The sequence below is a fragment of the Phalangium opilio genome, unplaced genomic scaffold (genome assembly GCF_054372755.1).
Source record: "Phalangium opilio isolate 3A_F unplaced genomic scaffold, DU_Popi_V2 ptg000537l_1, whole genome shotgun sequence".
In the NCBI taxonomy this organism is placed as follows: domain Eukaryota; kingdom Metazoa; phylum Arthropoda; class Arachnida; order Opiliones; family Phalangiidae; genus Phalangium; species Phalangium opilio.
This window is the reverse complement of record NW_028324243.1, coordinates 1413865-1438954: the sequence shown is the minus strand read 5'-3', so window position 1 is coordinate 1438954 and position 25090 is coordinate 1413865. Positions and strand designations below refer to the sequence as shown.

The 25090-nt window shown below is 37.3% G+C and overlaps 1 protein-coding gene and 1 long non-coding RNA gene across 2 annotated transcripts; one reads left to right on the top strand and one right to left on the bottom strand.

Moving 5' to 3' along the window:
- Positions 1-3703: 3703 nt before the first annotated feature.
- Positions 3704-6664, bottom strand: LOC149588732 (uncharacterized). Its single transcript, XR_016379771.1, has 3 exons — positions 5490-6664; positions 5295-5400; positions 3704-4010 (listed from the first exon to the last, which is right to left on the bottom strand). It is a non-coding gene; the product is annotated as an uncharacterized LOC149588732 (long non-coding RNA).
- Positions 6665-18481: 11817 nt separating this feature from the next.
- LOC149588731 (nose resistant to fluoxetine protein 6-like) lies at positions 18482-24669 on the top strand. The gene is made up of 10 exons (XM_089862086.1): positions 18482-18566; positions 18956-19135; positions 19203-19296; positions 19691-19777; positions 20540-20705; positions 21057-21135; positions 21799-22556; positions 22648-22834; positions 24407-24549; positions 24618-24669. The coding sequence occupies exons 1-6, from the start codon at positions 18482-18484 to the stop codon at positions 21102-21104; spliced, it is 660 nt and encodes a 219-aa protein (XP_089718212.1). The 3' UTR covers positions 21105-21135; positions 21799-22556; positions 22648-22834; positions 24407-24549; positions 24618-24669.
- The last annotated feature ends 421 nt before the right edge of the window (positions 24670-25090 follow it).

Sequence of the window (25090 nt, the reverse complement as noted above, 5' to 3'; positions counted from 1 at the left end):
CTTTTCTTTCTTTGCTGTCATCAAGATGTCCGACCACAAAGATCGCATTTGCGCGAGATGGGTCGCCATGTCGACATCAGATGCTTTTGTTGTTCGCATTAATTGTGCAAGCAATTTACGGAGCCGATTTGATGACTTTTGTTCGAAGATCTCTAGCAACTTACCCCACATCTCTTTGGGCTTCTCGCAATCGGAAATCATGTTCTGGACCTTAAGAGATAGAGCTGACCAGATAACGGTACGGGCAGTACTGAATGCCACTCGGAACTTCTTTAATGTCGCAGCGCCAGTTTCGATTGTCGTAGTAGGTTCTACCCAGTCTCCAGTGACTATTCCATAGACATCTCGTATTGTCAATATATCAGTCACTTGTCTCTTCCAGCTTCGCCAATTCTCGGGACCAGATAGCTTCTTAACCTCATGGCGTAGAAGACCATCCATCATAACAGAAGAATGTAGAGCAGGATATACGGAGAGACCACGAATTCAGGATACTGTTGACACGCTTACTAGACGACACGGCTTATCTAACGACACATCGCGCAGTGGGAGCGTGCTGGGCCCATAACCTGTTGGGGTATTTGGTTTGTAGCAAGAAAAAAAAGAAACTGTCGCGTAGAAAGACAACTAACAAAATTTATTGAACTTTAAATTAACATAATTGACCGAAACAAGATAACAGACTGAGCAAAGTTTGTGCACAGTAAAAGCTTTTTATACAGACATTAAAAAAATATTAGTGTGAAGGTTTTTTTTTTCTGTATAATAAAATAAACTATCTTCGGCGTTGTTATTTTTGAACTATTTTCAACAGCGCGCGAATCAGCCTGCCAGCGCGAAATGAGAGAAGCGCTGTAGGTGGCGCGGTGATCGGACCTAATAAGAAGTTGGCTAACAGAGATCGTTCCGGATATGGTTAGAGTCCAATACTTCCCAGGATAAAAAGTCATAAACTTCTGCAAAAGATAGAATTAATTACTGTGAATTCAAAAATATTAAGCTTTTAATTCTCCGATTTCTGGTTATTTGGCAATATGCATTTGAAAATGCTTCATATGAAATTATTTTAAATCCACTTTTTAAGAAAGGCTAAAACGTTTCCCTGTTGGCTGACGTCACACACGCGAGATGGTGCCACTCTCTCCGCTATAAGACCCAGAGTTTAGACAGGGGAGAAGCATGGACAAAGCTCGAGACGCGTATAGGATTCCCGCGCTTTTCCTTCCTCATGTCATAGTGATGTCATCAAGCAGGCGAACAAGTTCGACAAGACAACATTGTTGATATATCGAAACTGAGTTTTCGTGATTTTCCAATGGATTTTGAAAATAGAAACTTTGGTTCAATTATATTGAAAACTTGATATTTTGAAAGTAAAGACTTGAAAGTGTAATATAATACCACTTTCGTGCTAAAATATGATATTAAATTGTAAATTCGCATACCCTTTAATGAGGTTAGGGTATTTTTACCTCTCCGAGTGACGATGACATCAAGGAGAGGTATTACACTGCGTCTGTCTGTCTGTCTGATTGGCAAATCGGAGCAAACGTGTTCGCAGAAAGGAACATTGGCTTTTACCCCATTATCATAGTTAGGTTTAAGATGTACGCGACCATCGGCTTAGGGTTACGGGAAATGTCTAGCCTCCCAATGGCAGGGCTTCCACCAAAGTTTCAGGCAATTGCGGATTTCTATTCATTTATTATGAATCAAACGCCTTATACCTAAAATAGCTATGTTTAAACTGATTTTAGAAATAATGTTTCTTAAAACGATTTAACTAGAATTAAGGTAAATTAATGACGATTAAAATAATTAAAACCAATTATATTTATTTAATTATTTAAGAAAAACATCTTAATTGCGTCTCGACTCGGAGAGGTTTTATTTGGTTGACAACTTGTTATATTTACAAAGTTTCGTTAAATCGGTTCGCATTTCATGAAAAAACAATTTTTTGAAATTATTTAATAATAAGGTTCACCCACTTTAAGGGGGACTGTTGGAACTGAAAGAGTTTCCAACATTAATTTTTACGACGATATTTTAAGCATATGTTCTTTATCGTATTTAATGAAATAGGTGTGTATATTTTTAAGGCGAATATGAGATAACGTCTTGAATAAAACATGTTGCTGTTTATCAACTAGTTTTATTGTCAATTAAAACCAATTTAGATCCTCCTCATGACCCGGAGAGGTAATAATTTTCTTTCCCCACTTGTCATTTTAATGCAATTGCTCTCTGATATATTTTATTCGATACTTGAAAGCTCACGTAAATGTTTTAATTTCAGGTTTTAATTTTGCTCTTCTCGTATATGTGCATTATGTCCCTAATTATGTGCTTTTCTAAGAAACTAAGAAAACTGAGGTCAAAAGTCAAGATGTTTTTGGTTAAAATGTGGGATGCCTTTTTTCTATTTTTCTTGGAACGTGAGTATATCAATGAACGCGTGTTTTAGCAAAATGTGAATGACGTAAATTGGGACATTGCGTAATGAATGAAATGCTTATTGTCACTTCTATTAGCTGTCACGGCGATGTCTAGAAATATTTCGTTGAGAATTTTATTCGGATCTTGGCTACTGGTAGTAACCGTCATTTCAATTTGGATCTCCTGCATTTTCAAATCGGACGCTTACGAAGAGTCATACGTCAAAATTAACACCCTGGATGATTGGCTCACTTTATCGGGTCGAAAATTGTTGATGCATCATAATTCCGATTCCCTGAAATTCTTCAAGTCGTGGGTAAGTCTAAGATACTTTGAAAATGTCCATATTTTTCAAAACTCACCAGTAAAGGTTCGACCGACACGTTGAAAATACTATTGAATAGTTCAACGTCCAATACATATACGCAGGAATTTATACCTCTCTTTGGAATGGGAAAAGCTATACAGGGTGTTTCTGAAAAGTCCATCACAAATTAAGGGGCGTGTTTATGGGACCAAACTGAGCGGAAAGTACCAAAGAACATGGGGTGTACAACATTTTGTTACGGAGATATGGCCTTCCAAACATTCGCCCCTAAAACAAGGAAATATCCAAAAATGAGGAGTAACACTTAAGACCGACTAATCAGCTTGTTTAAAATTACTAGACAATTTCAATAGCCTTTAATCGAACAATTGATTTCTACCTTTACTAATCAGAAGCGTATAAATGAGTAGAAGTATGCCTACGGTGGTAATGTAAAATTAATCCCAAGTGACATGATGTTTCAAGATCTTCCCAGCACCAAGTAAAATGGTTCTGATTGAAGGGACTTTTATTAGCACAGCGTAAACAACGTTATTTTCAGGAATTAGTCCAAATGTCCACGGGCGGCATTACAAAAACGAGGCAGTCTTTCGAATGATACTTGGACATGTTGGAAGATCCCTGGCTTGTTCCTGTTATCTCAAACCGTAAAAAGCTACGCAAATCTTCATCATCACGGACAACACTCTTGTACGTTAGGTATGACCTTGAGAAAACCTAAAAGGACATCTCGAATGTATTTGAAAAACCCATCTCCAATTAAGGGGCGTGTTGTTTGTTTCCAACAGAGTAAACTCGCCCAGAGAACAATTACAATGCAGAGCCACGTTTCGGCGTTAATGGCCCACAAAGGTGGTCCCAAAAACAAGAACAAACTTTAATTTGTTTCGTTCAGTAAGTGTTTCATGTGTCATAGATAAAACGCCATGATTAATGCACGAAGAAAATGAATTTATTGACAAGTTTTAACATTTAATTGCAACTAGTTACAAAAATTGTTCAAAGTGTTCACCACCCGCGTTAAGGCACACATTAGCACGTCTTACAAATGATTCCCTTACACGTTGAAAAATGCCTGGAGTTTCGCGAATTGTTTGACAGCCGTGAATTATTCGTCGACGTAGCTCTTCAACATCGGGCACTTCAGTCTGATAAACTAAGTCTTTCAGGTGGCCCCAAAGAAAGAAATCACAAGGGTTCAGATCGGGTGATCGAGCAGGCCACTCCACAGGTCCACCTCGACCTAACCACCGCAAAGGGAAGGTCGCGTTAAGATAATTTCGGACCGCGATGCTGAAATGTGGTGGTGCACCATCGTGCATGAACCACATTCTGTTTAACAAACCTAAGGGTACGTCTTCGAGTAGTTCCGGTAAATCGTCCCGTAAGAACTGCAAGTAAGCCACACCGTTTAACCTGGGCTCTAGGAAATGTGGCCCAATTAAATTGTCACCCACAATACCACACCACACGTTTAAACTGAATTGTACTTGGTGACTTCTAACGCAAGTTGCGTGGGGGTTTAGCTGGGACCATTGATGTTTATTATGTAAGTTAATAATACCATCCCGTGAAAAGTTAGCTTCGTCAGTAACCAACAAATCCCGTGGGAAATCGATATCGTTTACTTTAGCCATAAACCACTGACAAAACGCCGTGCGTCGTGGGTAGTCCGCTGGATTCAAACCTTGAACTTTTTGAACATGGAAAGGATGAAACCGGTGGCTTCTGAGGATTTTCCACACGAGCGTGTGGTTTACGCCTAATCGGCGACCAACTTGGCGGGTACTTGATTCAGGCTCGTCCTCGAAAATGGTGAGAACTTCGTCTTCTACGGCCTCTGGGATGGCTCTCGCTCTAGGTTGAGGTCCAGCCGGTTGGATTCGTCCATCTTGCCTCAAACGTCTGTCCACAGCCTCGAACGTCAGTCGATTTGGTAGTCACCTCTGCGGAAATCTTTCCTGATACAAGCGTACAGCTGCAGCGGCATTCCCCTCGGCTAGTCCATACATTAGGTGCATATCCGCATATTCGGCATTTGTGAAGAAAGGCATTGTAACAGACTTCGTTGAATTATGAGTTTAATAAAACAAACACATGTACGTGAAACCTCTTTTATTCCTTTCTTAAAAAACATAGTGCTCTGTTTTTTAAGAATAGGCGAAGTTCTCACTATTTTCGAGGACGATCCAAAAACAAGCAGCCGCCAATTGGTTTGCTGATTAAGAAAAAACCACACGCAACTTGCGTTAGAATTCACAAAGTACAATTCAGCTTAAACGTGGGTGACAATTTAATTGGGCCATATTTCCTAGAGCCCAGGTTAAACGGTGTGGCTTACTTGTAGTTCTTACGGGACGATTTACCAGAACTACTCGAAGACGTACCCTTAGGTTTAATAATCAGAATGTGGTTCATGCACGATGGTGCACCACCACATTTCAGCATCGCGGTCTGAAAACTTGTCAATAACATTTTCTTTGTGCATTAATCATGGCGTTTTATCTATGACACATGAAATACTTACTGAACGAAACAAATTAAAGTTTGTTCTTTTGTTTGGGACCACCTTTGTGGGCCATTAACGCCGAAACGTGGCTCTGCATTGTAATTGTTCTCTGGGCGAGTTTACTCTGTTGGAAACAAACAACACGCCCCTTAATTGGAGATGCGTTTTTCAAATACATTCGAGATGTCCTTTTAGGTTTTCTCAAGGTCATACCTAACGTACAAGAGTGTTGTCCGTGATGATGAAGATTTGCGTAGCTTTTTACGGTTTGAGATAACAGGAACAAGCCAGGGATCTTCCAACATGTCCAAGTATCATTCGAAAGACTGCCTCGTTTTTGTAATGCCGCCCGTGGACATTTGGACTAATTCCTGAAAATAACGTTGTTTACGCTGTGCTAATAAAAGTCCCTTCAATCAGAACCATTTTACTTGGTGCTGGGAAGATCTTGAAACATCATGTCACTTGGGATTAATTTTACATTACCACCGTAGGCATACTTCTACTCATTTATACGCTTCTGATTAGTAAAGGTAGAAATCAATTGTTCGATTAAAGGCTATTGAAATTGTCTAGTAATTTTGAACAAGCTGATTAGTCGGTCTTAAGTGTTACTCCTCATTTTTGGATATTTCCTTGTTTTAGGGGCGAATGTTTGGAAGGCCATATCTCCGTAACAAAATGTTGTACACCCCATGTTCTTTGGTACTTTCCGCTCAGTTTGGTCCCATAAACACGCCCCTTAATTTGTGATGGACTTTTCAGAAACACCCTGTATAGCCTAGCTGCGATGTGTAGGGTAAAAGAGGGCAAGGACTTAATCTTGCTCTAAGCGCGGATCTATAGCAACATAGAACGACTTCTGTTGTTGCCATGGCAACAGAGATTTCCATATGACACCAACAGGTTCCAAAAAATGGCTGCCTCAAGCGAGTCGAAGGTGGAGTCGTTGATTCATATTTCCTTTTAAGTTTCCAAAACTACATTTTCTTTTTACAATTTCTCGAATTCTTGATGTAAAGGCTATTGATTTTAACTACGAAATAATGTTTTAAAAATTTTATACCGAATAATTCACAGTTGCTAAGCTCTTCTTCAACGCTACATTTTTAGCTAGGTGTGGTTATATAACCAGACCTAGTGCTTGCGATGGTGTTTTGTCTGTGTGTGTGTGGGCGGTAGGGATGTTTGAAACCCGGGATTACACGAAAAACAAGCGTGGATAGAAATCGATTAAGGCAAAATACCCTTACACCTTGGAGCTCGAATTGTTAAAGAATTGCAAAAGAAAGTGCAGTAGCGCTGTGGTACGAGTTTGCAGCAGTTTTCCTGTCTTCTTATGGCCCTAAAACAAGTTTTCTGGGACCCTTATTAAGAAAAGGTCCACTTTCGACTCTTGGAATTATAGGGAAAGGAACGACATTAGCATCGTAAAGGAATTCACCCAGTTAGATTATGGCAAGCCTCAGGTTTAGGTTTAATTTTATGGACGGCTGTATGGAAGCGATTCGTTGGAAAGCGTATATAGGCGTGGGGGGATGGGGAATGCGGGTATGATAGCAGGGAGAGATTCAGTTTCAGACGGGAAGGAGAGCTTGGTTGCTGTTAGTTGTCGTAGAAACCTTGTCCTGACCCTTCAATGTATATATATACATGCATAGGCTTAGTTATAATTGGTTTTTAGCTACGAGCGTGAAAGTAAAAACCGTACTAAAAATTACATTTCGTTACTTCATCCGAACAAATAGGAAGACAAATTGCCCCGGGGAAAGACCTCTTTGGAAAGAATTGGTAAGGTGAGTATTGTGGAAAGTGCCTCCGCCATTTTCGTTGAGAAACTCGCCGAGGGACAGCACGATTTCCTCGTTCCGGAAGTCTTGCTTCATTTTGCGATTGATGTCGCATGCGATTTCCTCTTCTACAAACCCAAACTTTTCATCAGCGACAAATCTTTGGCAACGTTGAACTACGTTTTCGCGTTTAAGAAAACGATTGTAGATACTCCTTGGCTCGTGGAAACTACCATGATTATGTCAGTATTACTATAATCTCTACTTTGACGAAAACCTTAAAGAGACATTATTGACAGATATTAAGTATTTTTATCCTGATTCTTACCTTGAAATATGGCGCCTTGAACTGATTTTTGAAGGACTATTTATAGATTTAAACAATGATTGAAGTTTTGTATCCAAAACATGCATTTGAATTTTGGTAAAGCGATCTACCGGCCAATCAGCGCCCGCGATTTATAAGAGGCAATCCCCAAAGGTTTTCTCATAGCGATTTCCACTGACTGCACTAGAGCACTCTAAGTGCACTCTCGGCGCGTTTTCGTCCGCCACTGGGAACACGAGTGCAACACTCGCCCAGAATCGCGTTTTCCACTGACCCCAAAAACTGCCCGAGAATTGCTCTTTCGTGCTCTGAAAAATTCGACGGAGCGACGGTGCTCGAGTATGACGTAATAAAATTAAAATGGCGGACCATGGGGTATCTCATAGAAGACAGGCTCTCGCTTATGCTTATTTATTTCTGGAATCATCTTCTTAAAGTTCTGAAGATGAAGAATACGAGGTTTTATCATTACTTTAAAGATATTACGCCTCTTCCTAAAACCAATAATTATATCAGAGACGTTGTCGATCATTATTAAAAATATATTTTTTGAAAATTAATTGAAATGTTAATTCTATTAATTGGTTTCGGCCCATTTGCGTCAAGATATACACACTTTATTGCAATTTCGTCTCCGGCGCCAATTTTGATTATTCAGAGCGCGCTCTGACCTCTCGATCGTGTTCCACTGACGAAACTATTCTCTCCAAAACTCGCTGAGGGCAGTTACTGACACTGAGAGCACTCTTTGGAGCAGTCAGTGGAAATCGCTATCAGTCGAGTTTCATTTACGTCGTCTGCATTAGGTTCGGAAATCAATATTCTACTTTTTAGAACTCGAAAGAAAGACGCGGGTTCGATCGTTTAACGATTAGCGGATTAGGAACTTTAAAATTAGCAGGTTTATGCTTTGCGTTTCACTTCAAATCAAATTACCCTCGTAATCTTATTACATTAAAATGTGGCGTGTCGTATTTTGTTGTATATCAGAATGTCTAGTTATTATCCTATGGAATGGGAAGATCTGTGTTCTTTGTGACCTTCGAGATTTAAAAAATTAAAAACCCATCTTTTACAACTCAGCAGAGTCAAGCTGCAACACAATTACTATCGTCCTCAAACTTCAGCAGACGACGGGCCCCTGGTGACGAGTCGACTCAGACCAGTGCACTCTAAAAAAACCTTATTTCCCATACTAGCTTTTCCTATTTGAAACAGACAGCATACGACTTAATATTTTCTAAACCTCACGGGATTGGCTGATTTGGCACTATCCCTAAAGAGGTTTTTATTGGCCGGTAGGTAAGTGCGCTAAAATCGAGACCCATTGCTAAGCGTAACAAACTTAAAAAAATTTAATTTTCATTGAAAAAATTGCTTGAAAAATCAGAAAAAATTAGAGACTTCACATTTAATTGAAACAAACCAGGAAAAAATAAAACACGGCACTAAAATTTTCAGATTGCTCAGAGGTCCTTTTTATAATTATTCTTAAAATTTGAACCTAATTTGAATTTTAAAATCATTCGGAAGTATTTCCTGAATGTTTCACTATGCAGACTGGTCTTGTAATTAGTGGAAGAATCGACAAAAAAATCACTTGATTTTCCACTTCACCCTCCCTTTAAGATCTTCTGTAATTGCTTGCCAAAATATTTCGAAGCGATAAACTGTTATTATCACCATCAGGAATGTATGGAGGAGTTGGAATGGCTAAGGTCAAATCCTAATCGGCGTGAAATGATCTTGGAAACAACTGGCGTGGCTTAATTTACGATAGTGACGTCATAGCCCGACGTAAAAATCGTATTTACCACTTAAATTATAATAAATCATTCATTGACTGACAAGAAAAAACTTGTTTGTTATAATTCTCCACCCTCTACCCTAGGTCCTCTGCCTAGGCTGAGAGAATCGAATATGAACGCGAACGGCGGCGAATCAGCGCATTTAACTTTAAAAAATCTAAAAGGTCAATTCTGCCATGCCTTTTTTTAACGAGTCATGACATTTTTCGTCTTCGGTAGACAGCTAAACAGACGTAGGGGGAGGAGATACACTTCTCCAAAAAAAAGGGACTCGCCTTATGTTCCCACCATCAAGGGTACAACGAGAACCCCCTTAGCCATTCCAGCCCATCCATACATTCCTGTCACCATGTACTATTTTTATTGTCATTTAGAAAAAAAAATTATTATTATTTTTTTTTTAATTTTAGAGTCGAGAGACTATTTGAAACTAAATGTTTCGATAATGTCTTTCTACAATCGACGTACGTCACTGAGCAAGTGAGATGGCAAGTGCCTGAGAAGACCCTTTCACCAGTAACGCTAGTTCAAACAGTGGTCGCATTTCGCATCTTTGGTATTGGCATCGTAATATGCATTGTTACCCTGGTGTTAGAGATCCTATTTTATATCTTCAAAAATCTAAAATAACAATCTCGACTTAAAAGCATTCGTAAAAATTCAAGGTACTAACAGTTAATATCAACTTGCATCAGATGATTTTCTTATCAAAAAGTCTGATAATATTAACAAAGTTACATACCTGTCTTTATCCGTTGCCTACGGAATAAGTGTTCAGGCCAGTTCGCCGTAGGGTTCGCAGGCAATATGTCTGTCATTTTAGTTTGCCTTTAATATCCAATAGGTGCGCTCTTTGCTATCCTATCAGTGACGCTGCGATCAGGGACAAGAGAGGTGAGATGGATTGCAATTTGGAAATGATGATGGTCGACCCGCGGCACTGTAACTTTCCCAGTGTACCTCGCGCACGCCCTTTCCTTCGGTAGGCGATTGCTAAATGCTGCCGCGTAGCGCCATTTTATTTGTATGAGAACTAGCTTCTATTAATAAGATAGAGGGAGCGTCCTTTACGATTTCGTCCGGTACGACCCTACCTAACCCCTTAAAGGGATAGGTTCAATGTTTTCCGACTAGTACAAGATGAGGGCAGTTTTAGGTAAAAAAAATGTGCCTAAAATTATGTGTGCCAAAAAAAATCGAATTAAAATGTTTAAAATTAAGAAAAGTACGTTAGATATTTTGAAATTCAAACTAGCCGCGAAATACCGCCCAACTTGTTTTTCACACTGTGACGTTGCAAATGTCTCTTGATTCATTGGTTGTTTGGAAATAGGAGAATGAAGAGAGCTCTAGACCACTGTATAGTAGCTTTTCACAGTCACAATCACTGGGGAAGCGCCGCGGCGCATATTTGATAAGACCTTTGTAAACATAATTCTGATTTTTCATGTTTATTATCCTTTGTTCTCTTAACTCTCGGTTACGTTGTAGAGTAAGGATGATAGAGATTTGTCAAAATTGTTACAGGTAATGGCCAAAACACCACATTTTTGCGCTATTTTGGCAAAGGCTTAGCTTCCATGTATAATAATGGTATGGCCATATTTTAGCCTAATGGCCCTAATCTAAGCTTTAACATATTTTTAATTGTAATTAAACATAGTAAAACTATTACTTTGAACACCAAAATTACAGTGAAACTATTTACCTTCCTTTATAACTTTCAAAGCATCCCCGTATCGAAATGAGTTATATTAATTTGGCGAAAATGCAGAATAGTATGAAAACTACTTTTAGGAGTAAATCTACTGTACCTCCGAGCAAGAGGAGAGTCGTGGGAGTAATTTAGTTTTTTCGCTCGTGTTTTTGCAAACGCCTGTAGAGGGAGCAGTGATCGGAGCGGCCCCGAAAACTAATACTTTTAAAAATTAATTAAAAATAGTTATTAAAACTATCAATATCTATATATTTTTGAAAACGTAATTTTAGGTTCTATCTGATTTAAAAAAATGAAAGCTTTTCATTAGTAGTCAAAAGATTGATTCTATCCCTTTAAGATGCTGGGAAGACTATGGTGCCGTAGGTGGGCGTACAGAGGCAATGCTATAGGTATTCCTCCATTCCTCTCTCTTTCAAGCTTCGATTTGAAATGTTTTAAGCGCCGAGCTGAGGGACATACATAGCTGCCGGGAGACTGACTTGGGGCAACACGCCCCAAAGCTAAAAGGATGGATTTCTTTATCATCCTCTTACCGGCTTTCACTTCTTTCCCCTTCGTGACTGCATTAACTGGAATGAAATGAATAAAAATTAGAACCATTTGAAAATAAATAGAGGCTCATGTTTGGGGTCTTTAAAAATAGGTTTGGGTTGACGTTCTTTTCCTACACGTTTATACAACGTCAGTTCTCGCGCTGTCTACGGTTCTCGATTTAAGCTTTCAGTATTAAATTACTTATATTTATTAATAAGATAATAATAAGATTTTTAAAATCGTCAATGAACCAAAGGAAATTTACTTTTATGAATGTTCCCTTTATAGAAGGATAGCAAAGAGCGCCATCATGCGACGAAATATATATTTTGAAATAAGGTAAAGTCCCCCACCTTCAGCCAGGCATGAACAGGCCTTAATACTTATTCCATTGGCAACGCTTTATCCGTATCCACCTACAAATTGTTTGTTTAGTTACAATTTGTTGTTAGTTCTCATTATGCTCGGCTGCTGTGTTTTTGTTTTTCGGAGAATCTTAAAACCTAGTCCCGAAACTGCTGATATTGACAAGCGAGTGACTTAATTTTTTCGTTACTTTGAAATGTCAGTACAATTCTATCCTATAAAATGTATGAAAACTTTATTTCGAAGATAATTTTGATGTTCAAATCCAGCCTCGTTAGGACTCTCAAATAAATCCTAAGTTAGTGATGGCTCGTCGCAGAATGATATTGAAGTAGTTTTAAGTTGCGTATCATTAATTAATTTAAAACAGTAAAAATAAAGTTTTTGAATATTAGATGTTATCTTGAACCTTAATAAAATAAGTTATATAGAATGAAATCTTTGGAAACAACATCGCTACATTCCTTTTTTAGCCACATCGTTTAATTTAAATCTACGATGAGGAAATTAGTTCGATTTGCCCTGCTGTCGTGCCGCAGTACCGCCTTTGATAGTGTAACATCTTTCGTTGAAGGGAGAGTGAATTGGACATGATTGTTTTAATGTCATATATTTTTCGTTAGTTTCTAAAGGTGGGGCGGCATACCGACCCCCTCTCCTTTTCTACACACCCGCAATTATAAGCTCTATTAGGAACAGCCCCTTTAATAGGCCTAGGATCTCTGTAGTTGCCAGTATTTGCCCAGAAATCACCCTAAACTACACCCAGTTCACAGGTAAATTGTTTTACGTGACTTGTTCAATAATTTTAGCACTATTAAACTTTCGATAGTCTATAATCATGGGTTGTGGGTAGTCATTTAGCACAGTTGTAGAAAATTGATCGAGGGGCTGTTCACTCAAATGTTCCATTTCGTTTTGAACTATAACAATTATCATAGGATTTATATTTTTTCAAAGTTGCGACATATTCACTGCAAATAAATCGGATAAATTACGGTTTGTTTTCAACAGAGTCATTCCATCTTGTTTAACCCTTGGTTAATGAGATAGCGAAGCGTGTTCGAAGGTCACATTTTCAAGCATTTAAAACCTTCAACTCAATATGGTTGCCAAAAAAAAAATTTAAGAGGTTTTTCGGAATATTAATTAAAAAAGCAGTATTAAATCGAAGTATTTTTATTAGATTAGAAAATAATTTGTTTTTCGCGTGCAATAAAATTTTGTCGATAATTCATTCTCAATAGAAGCTCACAACTTAAAGTATAGACTTTTCTTTTAACATTTTGAGAATTATTTTATTAGTAAAATTACTAATAAATAACATGAAACTAATATTAAATAACACGCTATTTCTTTCGATGATTCGTACTGTTGCACGATAGTCCAATGCTCTTCCACTAAGCCACGGAGAGCCGAAACCTCCTATATTGCTAAATTAACTTTTGACGAAGTATTATAAAGCACTATAAGAAATAATATTACTAATAGAAAAATTCCCAATAAGCAGAAACCGTATAAATGGCGGATTTAAACTCATATTTCAGATAAGATTGGTCGACTAGGATTCGGTTCAATGGGAGAACACCTAAAATTCGATTGTTTGAAAAATTCTCCTCAAACACTCCGACAGCTGCCAAAAATAATTTTTGAGCAAGTTTAAGTTATTTTATTCACGTAATTAATTATCAAAATTAAGTTGGCAACATTTTAGCGAATTTTTGATAGTTTAAAAAAGTACCTACAATGGACCTAACGAAGACAGACTCGAAGCAAAGGGGCAGGGAATAAAGCATGTGAAGTGTCGGTCGCTAATTTGTCACTGGCATTATCACTGTTTTTGTTGTAAAAAGTCATAGTCTTAGAATTCAACTTTCGAGTCTTTGAAAAGTTATATATAAAAAAAATTGCGTTAATGATTATATCGGTAAAAAAATTGTCAGGCCATTTCCTTCTCCCTTTAATAAACCCTATTATTTGGATTTATAGTAGCAAAAATATTTCAGAACAAGGTAGCTTATTCCTTAGTTTCAACTAATTTTTAAATTAATTATAACCTTGGTCTTTCTTAAACGTTGGGAAATGTATAAAGGGAACATAACCTATTTTTTGCAGCAAATAAAAAGAGTGTTTATGGGTTTTCTAATGTAAGGTAATAAATTTTGATATCTATACTGCCGAAACAAAATTTTTGCAGGTCTAAAATGAAAAAAAAAATTAAAATTTTTTTTTTGGTAATACAATTGTAAATATTTTATATAGAAGGGCCCACCGGCCCTCTGGAATTTGCTTGTTAATATATAATATAATTTGCTTCATTTTGTAATATTGTATTCGCCGTAATAGTAGAAGCCGTGGATCTGTAATAGTCGCCATTTTGTACTAAATTTTTAACTCCCTCGAAGTACGGAGGAGGTTGTTGCGTTGAAACTGTGCGACAACTAAAAATTCAATTCTCAGTATATTATTGAAAGTCCTTTATCGGGAGGGACCCAGTCGCCTTGAGACTTATTTATACCCTTACTTATCGCTACTTACCCCCTCATACAAATTTTTTTATTCACATTCAAGGTCTTCAAGACCCATCCATTAAAAATAGACATAGATCCTATTTTAACGTAAAATCAAAAAAGCGTTTCATGTGAACGGCTAACATCTCCTTTCAATTTTCAAATTTGGAAGTAGTCTAACCATATTGTGCTGGATTATGTTAAGTCTTTCTTCAAAACTTTTCGTTCTCAATGCGTTGACAATTTGGCAAGTAAACGCGCATTATTTAAGCAACTTGCCTCTTAGTAAATATGAGAACGAAATACTTCTACAAAAATGGAACGCCCTTGAAGATGACTTTAAAGATTATGGAACCAACTTGGCTAACGATTTCCAATCAACTGTTGACGCTCTCAAATCCAAAAACGTTACCGTTTCAAATCTTTGTTCGGAGGCGTTATCAGAAATGGTTACCGCATTGAGGCAATACAAATTATGGGCCTATGAAAGTAAGTACTAGATTAGTATTGAAACTCTGCTAAATTATTAATAGATTATCTTAAATAAACATAAGTTATAAATTTAATCGAAAAAGCTCAGGTTGAATTTTTAATTCCTTCTAATGGCTAAGATTCATATTATTCTAAATGAGCGGTATCTCCCTTAGATAAGACATCATACTGGTTTAATTTTAAAGGTTGATTTTTGATTGGATGTAACGTTTTTCGCATTGTGTTTGTTTTCTTATGAAAAAACGAACGGAACTAAAATCCGGGCCATTAATGTTTGGTTAAAATTTCAAAGAGATCCTCAATAGTTTATGTTATAAAAATTCAAAGTAGCTAAGGGCGGTTTTAGAATCCATAAAATAAATCCGACCTTTAGGTTCAAAAGACAAAATTTTCCCAAAGAGATAACATGGAAATGGTTTTTTAGAGAACCAAACTAAGGAACGTCGTCTTGTGACCGATCTTAAATGAAAGATACTACCAGGGATAGATTAATTAATTATAGAAGTAGGAATGGAGAACGGTTAGCCTGTTTACTTCAGTCCGACTCATTGCCCAGTATAGAGCCCCTTGATCCTACAGCACGTACGAAAAGTTTAAATGATCTTATTGGCTCACTTTAACTACGTTTTGATGGCGTTGCTGACGGGGACGATAAAAATACTTTGTTCCTTCTTACCTCTGTCGCTATGACCCGCCTCTTCTTTCATACCCCCCCCCGTCCCGGGTAAGGGGTCTGGGACTTTGACGCTCGCCCATTCCTACTTATAAAATTAAATATATCCCAGGTACTTCTATATAGTGCCTTTCCATCGTAACGATCTTTACCCTGAATATAATACAGTCAGTAGTTCCGAGTTTTGCCGGTAAATCACTAATAACCTAGCCAAGGCTTACAAAGTATTATGTAGTAGAATCGTTCTAGACGTTTTTCTCCAAGTGTGGTAGGAGCGGTAGGGAGAACCATCTATCGGCGAGTTGCATCATACGCGTCTAGCCATAAAAATAAATGCAATGAGACTGAAGTCGACGTCGTATGTTTGAACTGTTAGGGTTTTAGATTAGAAAAATCTAATAATTAGCCTTACTCCAATAACTAGATAACAAAATTTTAAGATGTAGGTGGGATCGGTTATGGTTGCTAGAAATGTCTTGCCTCCCAATTGGTAGGGCTTCCTCAATTTATGGCGTCCCATATAGACCACTTCAACATAACTAAGAACGATAGACATGCATGGGTAAAACTTCCACGTCGCTATTTAGCACCTGTAGGCTTGGGGGATCATGAGAGTTGCGCAGGGACAGCGAGGGATCAAAACTCTCGTGTGTCCCGATAATGTGGGTTGCCTACCCACTATTTTACATCAAAAGGGTCTATTGGAAATCGGTCGCCTGATATACTGTAAATTTCCACACATTGTGAAAAAGGCATAAGTTAATAGGAAAACACTCCAATCATAACTCGTGAACGTTTGCCCTTACGATAAAATATCTTAGACTAATTGGTATTAACTGATATACAGATCATAGTCTTTTTACCGAAAATAAATGGTTCGAAAATGTTTCTTTTTAGTGTTAGACGCAACGGGAAAGCTTCCATCTGGCATTCTTTCGTTTTCAACAAGTGAATTAGGATCGTACGAGCAATGCCTTCGGATTTCTGCACCTATGAGTTCAATCGCTGAGAATTCAATCGAGGGGCAATATTGTCTACTGAAATTCATCTTGCCTCTTCCAGAAAAAACTGAGAAATCTCTTCCACTTGGAAACATTTTTCCCTTCACAAACCACATTTAAGACGCAGGTTAGTTTAAAACTTTGTTGCTTTTAGTCTAACCAGTGGCGTCGCTAGGCCATAGCCCCCCCCAAATTCCAAACTTAGCCCCCCCCCCCAAAATAATCCGTAAACCCTACCAAAAATTGCTGTTAGCAACCTAAAATTCTGCAGCAATATATAAAAAATTATAATGATAGCAGGGATGAATTTCAATATCAAACAGTACAATTTTGAAGAAAAAACAGATGGAGACAAGTAAAATTTTTCATGTTCTTTCGAAGGGAGTCCCAAAACTAAAATTAAACTTAAAACGAGTGAAAATCCTTCATAATCGGTTCCGTACTCTTTATCAATAAAAGGTTGTATATCTTTGAAATACGAATAATTTCACGTTGGCACAAATTTAGGGATAGTTTTAAAGGTCTACACATTTTCCAATGAACCCATTATGCAATTTTTTTTAAGTTCCTATAATAACTAGTTTGCCCAGATTTAGCCCCCTCCCCCCAAATTTGAAACCCTAGCGACGCTACTGAGTCTAACGCAATTGATTTAGGCCTATATTGAAGAAATCCGAACTCATGAGTCCGTTTTATAAAAAATTTATAAAAGAAAGATAATGTTTATATGCAATCAGAGAGTAATAGCAAAAGCCGATTAGGCTTCACACATGAAGTGCGTAATGTGAGCTTGTGCGAGCTACAGACTATATTCCAAACTTCTAGGAAAGATACTCCCACACGCGGAGCAAAATAATTCGGTAACGCGGCTTAAGAACCGATTTACCAGGTACATAAATTCAAGAACTCATATAAAGACCACGTATGGGTCTCTAAAATATTCTTTAGATAAAACTATTCACAAATCACAATACCAAAGATTATTTGGGAGTAAGGCAGGAAGAACTCATCAATCTGGGTAGCTGCTGCTTGGACTATTTAAGACGCCGTGTATCTGTTCATTTACGAGGAATTTTTTCTCATTTGGTAGTTGCGGTGGGCTAGCCAAGGCTTAGTGTATTTTTTGAGTCAAACATTCGCAGAGCCATTTTAAATCCGTTTAATTAAAACAAAATCTTATAATATTTAGTTGAAGAATTATTAAGCGACCCTAAAATTTTCTAAACTTGAATGTCATGATCAAAGCTACGGAAACGTTAGACTCACGGACTTTATAAGTGAAGCCTAATCGGCTTGGTAATAGGTAGGGAGACGTAGTGTAAGAGCATTTTAGAGTTACAAACGATAATTAAACGCTCCCACAACGGGCAAGATGGGTTAACACTTGTTTAGAAATTAGCACTTATCAAGGGGTTAGAAGCATCAGATTTCCCGCAAATACGCATTGTGAACTGCCTTCTCCTGAGAATTTCCCATCATTATGAATTCGTAATAACCCTCCTTCGGGGATTTTTTTTATGAAATCCGGTTAAAAGTAATGGTTTGTTAAGGTATTTGAGCATTGGAAACAGTTCATCCGATTTCTGTACAGTACAGCACCAACACTTGGAATATGCCTTCCCTCAGCATGCACCAAAGAAGATACAAGTTCCATCTCTAAATTTTGTAAGTGGTGCTTAATTGCTTCGTTATTTGCAAGTACTGTTTACTTCTAAGAGAAAAGGCATGTGCATTATTTTACTAATAGACCTTATTTTTAAAAATAATCCATTATTGGAAAGAAAAATCCGAGCCCATTTAAATTTTGGTTTTCCCATTTTCCAGTTTTAAAGAACATACCCATTAAACCGGTCGTTGTCAGGTGCGAATCTAACGAATCTGAAATAAAAACTTTAGATAAAGCTCAGCTGGTGGCCCTGTGAGTACAAACTTCTAAAGCAGTGAAGTATCAGCACTCAATTAATCACATTAAATTTTAGATCAATGTTTGGTTTGTTTGCGCTTCTTGTACTCGCCTCTACAGTTTATGCTCCTATCCGTAAACCGATAAAAGGTGCATCGAATGAAGGTACAATATTAACACAATGTCTTGAGTAACTTGTCTCGAAACGAAATTTGAACGAAACCAACTTCAAAAATAATATCTGCATTTATACCATAAGTTTATAAGATATGTTCCATAAGTTTGACACTACGTATACTTCGTAATGCGAGAATTGACTTCACTCGGTTAATTTTCAAATTTTGCAAGACTTCCATCTTCATTACTAAGCCTTTGACAGCGCCTCACGAGGCATCTCTTTACGAGAATCAATGACATTTCACCTATGTCACTTCATGACAAGCTCTCACTCAGTAACCTTTGACAAACTTATGGACCATATCTTATATTAGCCAAACTATATATGTTTGGTTAGAAATACAGAAATACTTATTTTATGAAAATACCTTTGACAGGTTCAATATTACGACTGGAAGTCTTTGAATCGTTCTGCTTATTTAATAATAGTCGAAATGTTTTCGACCTGAGCAGTTCTACCAACGAAACTCTAAGTTTTCTTCATGGAATCAAAGTCATTTCAGTCATTTGGGTCATTGCATGTCACGTTGTAGTTCATTTCAATATCGACGTGCTTCGTAAGTGGTCTACTATTCCACTTTCATACATTTTGGTGAACCTTATTTATTTTAAATTTCTATTTAGGCGATTTTTATATAAGTGAAGGTGCAACAAGGTCCCTTATTTTCCAAGCAATTTCCAACGGGTTTTTATCGGTGGATTCATTTTTCTTTGTCAGGTTGAGAAGGATTCACACAATATAATCATAAGCTCATAAGATATATTTCATATGTTTGTCACTGGTTGCTGAGAGTTTGTCAAGAAGTGACGTAGGTGAAACGTCATAGATTGTCGTGAGGTATCGCCTGATGAGGCGCTATCAATGGCATAGTACAGAATAAATAGGAAGATGGATTGCTAAACATCGTGTAGTCGATTCTCGCTTGTCGTTCTCGTACTAGCTCGAGCTGTAAGTCTCTAGCATTAAGAATAATAGGTATTGTCATACTTATGAAACATACCATATGAACTTATGATATCATCGGGAAATTATTTTCGGTTTTGAATTTTGAAATTGATGATTGTGTCGAAAGTTTTAGCATATTGTTATTTATAGAAATTTCTCCTTTCAGTGGACTCCTTATAACTGCTTTGTCGGTTGAAAGACAGAAACTAAAGAAGTTCAATCCTGTTTTTCTAATCCTCATGCGAATAGCAAGGTAAATATCTTGAAGACGAATATTTTCTACTGTAAGATGTTACGGGGTTTTTCTTTCAAGTAATCGAGGAGTCGGTCATCACGAAATCCAACTTAAGAAATCCGAAATCAATAACAAAATCAGAAATCCGGAAAGAATTAAAACGTATTTTTGCTCATTTCGAAATTCCATAAAAAATCCGAAATCAGTATCGAAATCACACAATCAGTAAAAAATCACAAAATCAGTAAAGAAATTACAAAATCAGAAGCAAAATCATAAAATCAGAAACAAAATCAGTAATGAAATCGCGAAATCCATTACAAAAATCACAAAATCCGACGATATCACGAGAAAAATCTCAAAATCCGAGAAAATCACCGGAAATGCATCAAAATACAACAAAATCAAGGGAAATATAGCAAAATCCGTCGAAATTATGGGACAAATCTCAAAATCCGACGAAGTCCGTTGGATTTTATCGAATTTTGAAATCAAACAAAATCCGATGAAATCCGACGAATTTAATTGAAATCCGAAGTAATAAAATTGAATTTAGAAATCCCGTACACTTGCATGTATTCCATAAATTAAAGGGTTTTTTCTTTGGGTGTAATGATTGAGAAATTAGCTTTACGCTAGCGTACTCACACTTCTACCCATTTAATAGAACTACTCTGCTAGGTCAATAACGTTCTTAGATTGAGGGCAAATATGTTATTAGGAATACTTTAATGGAAGCCCTCGTCGCCTAACTTTGATAAGTCATTTCTTATTTTGCAGACTTTTGCCTTCAGCTATGATTGTAATGGGCATATATCTTTTATTTCCTCTACTGAGTAGAGGTCCATATTGGAACGAGTTCTTCCCCATCTACATTCGTCTCATAAAAGCCAACTGGTGGAGACTTTTAACATTTACTAACAACTTAGTACCGCTGGGAAAAATGGTACCCTTTTATTTCATTACTTTGCATTAGACTGGCATCTTAAGAGAAACATGGATGAAAAATAGTCTATGGATTTCTTACTGACGCTCGATAAATATCGCAATGTATTTGCACGAGACAAGCTATCTCATTTCTGGGCATTCACGATTTCATATCCCGTTTTTTGTGCATTTTCTACCGCGTTTTAATCTTGTCCAAGGCGGAAATAAGAAATTCAGAGGACCTATTAATCATCCATGAATACACTGTAAAGATACATGTGATTTAAGACCACACCGATGAGGTTGCAACGAAGACTTTCGTTTCATGGTTTTCAGTGTAATGATTAATTAAAACAATTTTTTAACCCAGCCAATAGTTCACTACTGGTACATAGCCTGTGATATTCAATTTTTGTAATTGGCGTACTATTCCTTTTGCTATATTTTAAGTATGTATTATCAGAAGGGAATAACACACACTTTATATCTCCATAATGCTTTATACTCGTAACAACAGTCTTACTAACCTCAAATCAACTACCCTTCACTGATTGGCTATCTAACTTCTGTCGTAGCTGTGACGTCACATAAGAAGGTGACGTCTCGGTTGACGTATAAAAAGTAGTTTTGTTTACAACTTTACATTGAAGGAGATAAAAATGTTGATAAACGAAATCAAGCTGTGCAATTAATTTAGATGCACGGGAATTGAGAACATACCAAAATCAGATAATTTGAAGGTAATAAATAGATGGAAACTAATTATTCTGAATTAATATTAAAAAATAAAAATTATTTTCAATAAAATACATACTTGAGGTTATAATTACACAAGAACGAAACATCGACAGCCCTAAGCCTTTGGAGAATGAAAATCTAGCAGACAAATAGGCCGCCTGAGGCTGATACCGCGGAGAACTTAAAGAACTATATTGGTTAAAAGCTGTGTACTTGCGCAAAGTTTTCGCGGTTTTCTTGAGGTTGGTCGGACTCTCGTTACCATAGCAGGCTCTAATGTCTCCCTTCTCTCTTATTCCCTTCTGGTATTATGAAAAGTTTCCTGTTTTGTAATTGGTTCAGCAGGAAATTGAAACTCTTGTAATTTCTTTTAGAAAGCCTGTTACTGCACTTGCCTTTGGTGTTTTTCTTACCTTTGCTAGTATTTTAACCACCGCTGGATTGATCTATATATACGATGTTGAACCATTCACATCAACTACTATCATTGATAGCAAGTACAGTACAGTTAACTATTCTGGTTACTCGTCGCTTTACATTTTATTCGATTAATATAAGAATTTTTGAGCTACTCGAAAAACATCAGTTTTTGCAATAAATCGACTCGTGTTTCGAATAGTGATTTACTATTCAAAATCTACTAATAGCGTACCCCAAACAAACCTCATATACTTAACTTTATTCGAGGATGCAGTGTGTAATGACAAAACTTCAATACGTTATTAGCGACGTAGGGAACTCAAAGCCATACTCTTATCCCAAAAACAGGACAGATATTCTGTTCAGTCGTGATCCACGTAAAATATTTTAAGCCGCACCTCAAACACCCAGTCGAGTAGAAATCCAGCGTTATCTAGACTTGACTCAATTCGACAAAACAAATATAGAAATGGTCTGTCAAATAAGATTCGAAAACAAAATTGTAACATTTTTATCTTTTCTGACGTTTTCGACCTAAGAGTGGCTTTGTAAGCTCCCTATTCATCAATGTATTCACAACGTTTTGTTATTTAGGTCCTTCAGACAAAACCTCTTCATTCACTTCTACCCATCTTCTCATTTGGGTCCTTTCGTTGTTGGCTTGCTAACTGGCCATTTTATTATCAGAAATCATGACTTCAAAATATCCAAAGTAAATATAAAATTAAACATCTTGTAGCACGGTACTTAATTTTTTCCGTCACGTAGAACTTAATGAAGTATTAAGAAAGATTATTTTACAGATTAAGATGGCATTCGGTTGGAGTATTGCCGTATTTAGTTGTTTTGCTTCCGTATTTGGTATCTATTGGTGGAGTAACGGTGCTCCTATTACCATGATGGCAAACTTAATCTACGGCTCTATTCACAGAACAACTTGGGCTCTTGGTTTGGGTTGGTTAAGTTACATGTGTGCAACTGGTAAAGGAGGTAAATATTAATGTTGCATTTTATACTAATAATTAACAGACTATGTCGGAATCTTTATATGACTTGAATAGACAAGGTAAAGTAAATACAGAACTAGCTCTATTGCCCCGTGCTGCAGCCTGCATAAATTACTAGTAATATCAGACGTTGGGGGTTGTGAGGGAGGAATCTAGGACATAATACCCCGGACATAATCTCCCCAACAGAGCCAAATAGGGCAAAATCCCCGAACAATATTCCCCCGTATGGATGTTGAGGACAAAATACCCGAAACAACAGGTCAAATTCCGGCCTGAATCGGTTTACGACAAAAAACTTCAAACAACGGTTGAAATCGATGAAGAAAGGAAGATTTTGTACCTTTCTATGATGAGGGATAGTGATCGTGGGATTTTGTCTACAGAGTGGGGAATTTTGTACCTTCCTATGATGAGAGACAGTGACCGGGGGAATTTGTGTACAGGTGGGTAATTTTGTACCTTTCTATGATCGGGGATATTGACCGGGGGATTTTGTCTACAGAGTGGGAGTATATTGACCGGGGCTTTTGTCTACAGAGTGGGGATATATTGACCGGGGATTTTGTCTAAAGAGCGAGGATTTGGTACTTTTTTCAAGAACGGGGAGATTATGACCGGGGGTCTTTTCTCTTGGGGGTATTTAGTTCGTATGCAATATCGGAATTGGCCGGGTGTAATCCAAGTTTATTAATTTAAACCCCTAAAAACTGTAAGGGATATTGGTATAAGCGTTATTACGTTTTCTTTTATAAGAGAACCATTCTTGAAAGCAAATATGTGCACGGTTAAATTAAACGGGACTGCTTCAAGATGATCTTATTATTTAACTTTAATATTTCATGAAATGACATCGCGCTAGCCCATGACCTAACTATCGCAAAGGAGAAAAAAACCAAAACAAGCAAAATTTTTAGCTAGTGCTAAACAAATATGTACACTTCTTGGGTGGCTTTAACGTCCTAGCCAAATTTTAACCTCTCTTACTCTTAAATAGAAGGCATGCCCTAAAAAGTATTTTGCCAATCCGCCGAAATGTCAAAAACCAACTTTAGGGAATTACTTCCGCGCTTTTCAATGGTTTTCATACCTCTTTAGTATACTGGTTCCTCAGGGCCATATCCTGAAACCGAACTTCATGGCTTTTGGAGTTCGAAGCATGCCGATATCTTTTAAAATAGCGACCAGAAAAATCTTTATGGAATAACGTTCAAGCGTTTCCAGTAATTGTACTGAAATTTTGAATACTTTGCCGTTGTGTCCTAAAAACGGGCTTTATGGCCAATGGGGCTCAATTTTCCGCCATCTTTTAAAATGGTGGGCTGAAAAATGTCCCGATCAGTAACGATGGGTCCTCTTTCTGCCATTGTCGTTATATTTGACAGGGCTTATACCTGTAGCATAAGTTCATAAGATATGTTCCATAAGTTTGTTACTGGTCACAAACTGGAGCTTGTCATGGAGTGAGGGTCGTAAGTCATATAGATTCAGGGTGAAGCGACGCCTGGTGAGGCGCCGTAAAAGGCTTAGTACAGACTAAATATCGTTTTCACAGGTTTTATCAACGCCATTCTTGGATCGAAACTATTCCTTCCTTTGAGTAGATTGACGTATCTGACATATCTTGTCCATTTCGCTGTGGTGATATTTTTTTGGTCGATTCCACACGGTGTACTCGATACCAGTTACATTCTAATGGTAAACATATGGAGCTTGAAAAGAAACGTCCTACTATAGTTTTACTGACAAATTTAAAACGTTTTTAGATATGGCTCGTCATTGGCGTTACAGCAACCTCTTTTGGATTGGCATTTTGTAGTTACCAAAATCAGATAATTTGAAGGTAATAAATAGATGGAAACTAATTATTCTGAATTAATATTAAAAAATAAAAATTATTTTCAATAAAATACATACTTGAGGTTATAATTACACAAGAACGAAACATCGACAGCCCTAAGCCTTTGGAGAATGAAAATCTAGCAGACAAATAGGCCGCCTGAGGCTGATACCGCGGAGAACTTAAAGAACTATATTGGTTAAAAGCTGTGTACTTGCGCAAAGTTTTCGCGGTTTTCTTGAGGTTGGTCGGACTCTCGTTACCATAGCAGGCTCTAATGTCTCCCTTCTCTCTTATTCCCTTCTGGTATTATGAAAAGTTTCCTGTTTTGTAATTGGTTCAGCAGGAAATTGAAACTCTTGTAATTTCTTTTAGAAAGCCTGTTACTGCACTTGCCTT